The sequence below is a fragment of the Scyliorhinus torazame genome, chromosome 22 (assembly GCF_047496885.1).
Source record: "Scyliorhinus torazame isolate Kashiwa2021f chromosome 22, sScyTor2.1, whole genome shotgun sequence".
NCBI classification, from domain to species: domain Eukaryota; kingdom Metazoa; phylum Chordata; class Chondrichthyes; order Carcharhiniformes; family Scyliorhinidae; genus Scyliorhinus; species Scyliorhinus torazame.
In genome coordinates, this window is record NC_092728.1 from 22,172,589 (window position 1) to 22,180,167 (window position 7,579).

Here is a 7,579-nt window from a genome sequence, read left to right on the forward strand (position 1 = left end):
AACACACGCAAACAGGTATAATAATATAGACTATTTTTTCCCGTTCTTCTTCCTCCAACTGAAACTCCTTCTCAATTGACAGTCTCTTTGAACAAGAAGGTCTCTGCACCATCCGTCCATTTCTCTTTAAAGTCAGATACTTCAGTTCAATCTGATCACAGAGTCCCTTGTAATTCTCCAACACAGGAGCATTGGTTATCACTGCTTTCAGGCAGTCAAATGCGTGTCGAAAGTCCGCTGTCCATTGAAATTTTCGACGTTTCTTCAGCAAGTCCATCAGTGGAGCAACCACACTAGAAAACGTTTGCACAAATGTTCGATCAAATTCACTCATGCCAAGAAATCGCATTATTTCCCTGTCTCGAGGGTATTGAAAACTTCTCAATAACTGTTGGTTTTCACATCCCGTGGGACCATTCGCCCCTGCCCGATTTTATGGCCAAGGAAAGTGAGTTGGGCTTTTCCAAATTCACTTTTAGCTAGGTTTACCACCAAACCCGCCTCCTGAAGTCGATCGAATTACTCCATCAGCTGTTTTAAATGTTCTTTCCATGTCTGGCTGAAAATTACCAGATCGTCGATGTATACCGCACAATTGGGTAATCCTGAAACAACTTTGTTAGTTAATCGTTGAAATGTGGCTGGGGCGTTTTTCATGCCAAATGGCATAACTTTGAATTGGTATATACCATCTGGAGTCACAAAAGCTGAAATCTCCTTCGCCCTTTCGGATAAACGTACCTGCCAGTAACCTTTAAGTAAATCCAGTTTGGAATTAAAAACTGATTGTCCCACATTCTCAATGCAATCCTCCAAACGTGGGATAGGATAAGAGTCTGTTCTTGTAACTGCATTAACCTTTCTATAGTCCACACACAACTGTTGGGTACCGTCTGGTTTAGGCACCATCACTATGGGTGAGCTCCATTGGCTGCAACCCACTTCAATTATGCCATTTTTAAGCATACTCTCAATCTCTTTGTTAACCTGTGCCAATTTTAAAGGGTTAAGTCTATATGGATGTTGTTTAATTGGAACAGCATTTCCCACATCTACATCATGTATAGCCAATTTAGTACTTCCCAATTTATCTCCACAAATATGCCCATGTGATATCAATAACTCTTTCAGGTCAGTCCATTTTTCCTCTGGAAGGTAACTCAACACTTTATCCCAATTTTTAAGAAAATCCTCGTTTTCCAATTTAATTTGAGGGATGTCGAATTTACAGTCATCTGGATTTGGTTCGTCACTTTGAGTTAGAATCATTAAAACTTCCTCCTTTTTCTCTCCTTCCCTTTCAAAGTACCTTTTAAGCATATTCACATGACACACTCGGTGAGTTTTCCTTCTATCTGGTGTTTTTACCACATTATTCTGTTATGGGCCAGGGTTTAGAGAATCCCAAAGTGTATCATGGAGTTCACCTGACCCACAACTTTTAATAGATTGTGGTATGGGGAGCACACGGCCCACTCTCCAGGTGTGGTACAGCAGAAATGGAAAAGTATTTTTTAGAGCAAATCAATGTTTATTCTATGAACTCAAGTTAACCTTTTTGAAACATACAGTGAACATCTTAGCAACCATCAATTCAAATACAACCCCAAAGAATACAACACTAAGTAATCCTGAATAACTTCCCAAACAACATCCAGAAGGCCCAAGAAACACCTTTTAACATAAGAACATTAGGTTTACATTTACTACTGAGAACATTTATAATTCTGAATTCGCCAAATGATCAAGAGATAGTCTTTTCATGGCAGAGAGATCAACAGTACACCTGCTCGGTCTGGCTTCAGCTCCAACACTGAAATCAAAACTAAAACACACCCTGCAGCAAACAGCCTAAAATGTAAGTAAAAAGCGGAGACAGCCCAGCTCCACCCAGCATCTGACATCACTGCAGTAGTAAATGCCCATTTCTTAAAGGTACTCTCACGACAGATATTATAATACACACCCATTTATAAACACCCATTTCTTAAAGGTACTCTCACATGACAACTGTCCCCATCAAACACTCCCAGGACAGGTACAACACGGGGTGAGATACAGAGTAAAGCGCCCTCTACACTGTCCCTATCAAACACTCCCAGGACAGGTACAGCACGGGGTTAGATACAGAGTAAAGCTCCCTCTACACTGTCCCCATCAGACACTCCCAGGACAGGTACAGCTCGGGGTTAGATACAGAGTAAAGCTGCCTCTACACTGTCCACATCAAACACTCCCAGGACAGGTACAGCACGGGGTTAGATACAGAGTAAAGCTCCCTCTACACTGTCCCCATCAAACACTCCCAGGACAGGTACAGCACGGGATTAGATACAGAGTAAAGCTCCCTCTACACTGTCCCCATCAAACACTCCGAGGACAGGTACAGTGCGGGGTTAGATACAGAGTAAAGCTCCCTCTACACTGTCCCCATCAAACACTCCCAGGACAGGTACAGCACGGGGTTAGATACAGAGTTAAGCTCCCTCTACACTGTCATCGTCAAACAAGTATTGCACAGGTATAGATACAGATAACGCTCCCTCGGGTTGGCACGGTGGTTAGCACTGCTGCCTCATGGTTTGATTCCTGCCTTGGGTCATTGTCCGTGTGGAGTTTTCACATTCTGCCCGTCTCTGCGTGGGTCTCAGCCCTACAACCTCTCCACAGGATTTCCAGCCTTTGACCTGCTCTGGTAGCCTCGGGATTTACACCCAGCTGACAATACTTTTGGTTCCATGAGGCAATTGTGTCACGCTATTCATCGTGGTTCCCGTTACGGCCCTGGTGAAGGGCTGAGGAGCCGACCGGGGCAGAGGTGAGCTTCTCAACCTCTGGAGCCGCCGACTACCTGTCACGCAAACATGACCCCCGTCGGAGGGGTTGTGAAGATGCACCTGGGAGGGGAAGGGGGTTAAGAAAGGATATCGACGCCAGCAAGAGGGGCTGTCGAACATTTGTGCCTTGCACGCATCAGACAGAGACAAGAATGGCAAATGTTCGAGGGACCGTCGGTGCAATGCTGCAACAGAAAGGGATGCAGCTGATTGGTCCTGACGAATGCTCCCCCCCACCCCCCGTAACCGAGACATGTCCACCCCCCCCCTCCCCTCCGTAACCGAGACAGGTCCACCCCCGCAACCGAGACAGGTCTACCCCCCTCCGTAACCGAGACAGGTCCACCCCCCCAACTCCCTCCGTAACAGAGACAGGTCCACCCCCCCCCCCCTCCGTAACCGAGACAGGTCTACCCCTCCCCCCCGTAACCGAGACAGGTCCACCCTCCCCCTCCGTAACCAAGACAGGTCCACCCCCCCCCCCCCGTAACCGAGACAGGTCCACCCCCCCTCCCTCCCCTCCGTAACTGAGACAGGTCCACCCCCCCCTCCCTCCCCTCCGTAACCGAGACAGGTCCACCCCCGCCCCCTCCCCTCCGTAACCGAGACAGGTCCACCCCCCCCTCCCTCCCCTCCGTAACCGAGACAGGTCTACCCCCGCCCCCTCCCCTCCGTAACCGAGACAGGTCCACCCCCCCCCCTCCGTAACCGAGACAGGTCCACCCCCGCCCCCTCCGTAACTGAGACAGGTCCACCCCCCCCTCCCTCCCCTCCGTAACCGAGACAGGTCCACCCCCCCCTCCCTCCCCTCCGTAACCGAGACAGGTCCACCCCCCCTCCCTCCCCTCCGTACCCGAGACAGGTCCACCCCCCCCCTCCGTAACTGAGACAGGTCCACCCCCCCTCCGTAACCGAGACAGGTCCACCCCCCCCTCCCTCCCCTCCATAACCGAGACAGGTCCACCCCCGCCCCCTCCCCTCCGTAACCGAGACAGGTCCACCCCCCCCCCTCCGTAACTGAGACAGGTCCACCCCCCCCTCCGTAACCGAGACAGGTCAAACCCCCCCCCCCTCCCTCCCCTCCGTAACCGAGACAGGTCCACCCCCCCCTCCCTCCCCTCCGTAACCGAGACAGGTCCACCCCCCCTCCCTCCCCTCCGTAACCGAGACAGGTCCACCCCCCCCTCCCTCCCCTCCGTAACCGAGACAGGTCCACCCCGCCCCCTCCCCTCCGTAACTGAGACAGGTCCACCCCCCCCTCCGTAACTGAGACAGGTCCACCCCCCCCTCCCTCCCCTCCGTAACCGAGACAGGTCCACCCCCCCCTCCGTAACCGAGACAGGTCCACCCCCCCCTCCCCTCCGTAACCGAGACAGGTCCACCCCCCCCACCCCCCCGTAACTGAGACAGGTCCACCCCCGCCCCCTCCCCTCCGTAACTGAGACAGGTACACCCCCCCCTCCGTAACTGAGACAGGTCCACCCCCCCTCCCTCCCCTCCGTAACCGAGACAGGTCCACCCCCCCCTCCGTAACCGAGACAGGTCCACTCCCCCCTCCCTCCCCTCCGTAACCGAGGCAGGTCCACCCCCCCCACCCCCCCGTAACTGAGACAGGTCCACCCCCCCCTCCGTAACCGAGACAGGTCCACCCCCCCCTCCCTCCCCTCCGTAACCGAGACAGGTCCACCCCCGCCCCCTCCCCTCCCCTCCGTAACCGAGACAGGTCCACCCCCGCCCCCTCCCCTCCGTAACCGAGACAGGTCCACCCCCCCCCTCCGTAACTGAGACAGTTCCACCCCCCCTCCCTCCCCTCCGTAACCGAGACAGGTCCACCCCCGCCCCCTCCCCTCCGTAACCGAGACAGGTCCACCCCCTCCTCCGTAACCGAGACAGGTCCTTACCGGCACTCCATGCGACATGAGGATGTTGGGGTTCATGATGGTGACCAGTTGGTGGAGGAGGTCGGGCTGACTCTCGAACAGCTCTGGCGTCAACTTCTTCATCACTGCCTCCAACTGCTCCGCTGCGTAGGAGGGAACGCCGTACCAGGTCTTCGGCTCGCCCCTGAGGGGGGTGGGGTGGAGGGGGAGAGAGAGAGAGAACAGGTAAAAGGAAGGATGAAGGGAATGAAGGATATTGGTCCCGGGTAATCCCACTGCACACTCTCGCTCTCTCCCCCACCCCCCACCCCACCACACCACACCTCCACAAACACAGGCTGAATCCCTCCTGCCCAAGAGCACCCCCTCACCCCGCCGTCACACACAATTTAACTTTCATTTGCTGTCCGTGCTTTCTACCAGTAAATAAGATTATCTCATCTACTCAGTGGAGAACCAGGTCATTCAGCATCTCTGCTCCGTGCGAGTATTCCTGCCCTTCTCTACGTCGACCCTGTCACTACCCCTTCATCATTTTGGACATGGTGTTCAGGTCACCCCTCGGCCATCACTTTCCCAGAACTGTGCACAGTATTCCGAATGAGACACGGAGACAGGATCTGCACACAGTATTCCAAGTGGGATACAGAGACCGGAACTGTACACAGTATTCCGAGTGGGCTAGGGAGACAGGAACCGTGCACAGTATTCCAAGTGGAATAGGGAGACCGGAATTGTACTCGGTATTCCAAGTAGGATAAGGACACCGGAACTGTGCGCAGTATTTCAAATGGGATACGGAGACCGGAAGTGTGCACAGTATTCCAAGTGGGATAGGGAGACCGGAACTGTACGCAGTATTGCGAGTGGGATACGGAGACAGCTACGTGCGCAGTATTCCAATTGGGACAGGGAAACGGGAACTGTGCGCAGTATTCCAATTGGGACAGGGAAACCGGAACTGTGCGCAGTATTCAGAGTGGGATACGGAGACCGAACTGTGCGCAGTATTCCAAGTGGGACAGGGAGACCGGAACTGCCGGCGGTATTCCAAGTGGGATTGGGAGGACCGGATCTTGTGCACAGTATTCCGAGTGGATAGGGAGACGGGAACTGTGCACAGTATTCCGAGTGGGACAGGGAGACCGGAACTGTGCACAGTATTCCGAGTGGGGTAGGGAGACCGGATCTGAGCACAGTATTCCGAGTGGGACAGGGAGACCGGAACTGTGCGCAGTATTCCGAGTGGGATAGGGAGACCGGAACTGCGCGCAGTATTCCAAGTGGGATAGGGAGACCGGAACTGTGCACAGTGTTGAGACTGGATAGGGAGACCGAACCGTGCGCAGTATTCCGAGTGGGACAGGGAGACCGGAACTGTGCACAGTATTCAGTGTGGATACGGAGACCGGAACTGCGCGCAGTATTCCGAGTGGGGTAGGGAGACCGGATCTGAGCACAGTATTCCGAGTGCGACAGGGAGACCGGAACCGTGCGCAGTATCCGAGTGGGATAGGGAGACCGGAACTGTGCACAGTATTCCGAGTGGGACAGGGAGACCGGAACTGTGCGCAGTATTCCGAGTGGGACAGGGAGACCGGAACTGCGCGCAGTATTCCGAGTGGGATAGGGAGACCGGAACTGTGCACCTAGTATTCCTAGTGGGACAGGAGGACCGGATCTGTGCGCAGTATTTCCGAGTGGGACAGGGAGACCGGAACTGCGTGCAGTATTCCGAGTGGGGATAGGGAGACCGGAACTGTGCACAGTATTCCGAGTGGGACAGGGAGACCAGAACTGCGCGCAGTATTCCGAGTGGGATAGGGAGACCGGAACTGTGCGCAGTATTCCGAGTGGGACAGGGAGACCGGAACTGTGCGCAGTATTCCGAGTGGGACAGGGAGACCGGAACTGTGCGCAGTATTCCAAGTGGGACAGGGAGACCGGAACTGCGCGCGGTATTCCAAGTGGGATTGGGAGACCGGATCTGTGCACAGTATTCCGAGTGGGACAGGGAGACCAGAACTGCGCGCAGTATTCCGAGTGGGATAGGGAGACCGGAACTGTGCACAGTATTCCGAGTGGGATAGGGAGACCAGAACTGTGCACAGTATTCCGAGTGGGATAGGGAGACCGGAACTGCGCGCAGTATTCCAAGTGGGATAGGGAGACCGGAACTGTGCACAGTGTTGAGACTGGGATAGGGAGACCGGAACCGTGCGCAGTATTCCGAGTGGGACAGGGAGACCGGAACTGTGCACAGTATTCAGTGTGGGATACGGAGACCGGAACTGCGCGCAGTATTCCGAGTGGGGTAGGGAGACCGGATCTGAGCACAGTATTCCGAGTGGGACAGGAGACCGGACTGTGTGCAGTATTCCGAGTGGGATAGGGAGACCGGAACTGTGCACAGTATTCCGAGTGGGACAGGGAGACCGGAACTGTGCGCAGTATTCCGAGTGGGACAGGGAGGGACCGGAACTGTGCACAGTATTCCGAGTGGGATAGGGAGGACCGGAACTGTGCGCAGTATTCCGAGTGGGACAGGGAGACCGGAACTGCGCGCAGTATTCCGAGTGGGATAGGGAGACCGGAACTGTGCACAGTATTCCGAGTGGGACAGGGAGACCGGAACTGTGCGCAGTATTCCAAGTGGGATAGGGAGACCGGAAACTGTGCGCAGTATTCCGAGTGGGACAGGGAGACCGGAACTGCGCGCAGTATTCCGAGTGGGATAGGGAGACCGGAACTGTGCACAGTATTCCAAGTGGGACAGGGAGACCGGAACTGCGCGCAGTATTCAAAGTGGGATAGGGTGACCGGAACTGCGTGCAGTATTCCGAGTGGGATAGGGAGACCGGA

General features: G+C 54.6%; 1 protein-coding gene across 1 annotated transcript in view; it reads right to left on the reverse strand.

The window, feature by feature from the left end:
* Window positions 1-4,899, reverse strand: part of LOC140398957 (lysine-specific demethylase 5C-like) — a 78,676-nt gene extending 73,777 nt beyond the window's left edge. The window contains exon 1 of the mRNA XM_072487957.1: window positions 4,739-4,899. Within this exon, the coding sequence (XP_072344058.1) occupies window positions 4,739-4,840 (102 nt within the window). The 5' untranslated portion in view covers window positions 4,841-4,899. The remainder of the gene's footprint in view (window positions 1-4,738) is intronic.
* Window positions 4,900-7,579: the final 2,680 nt, after the last annotated feature.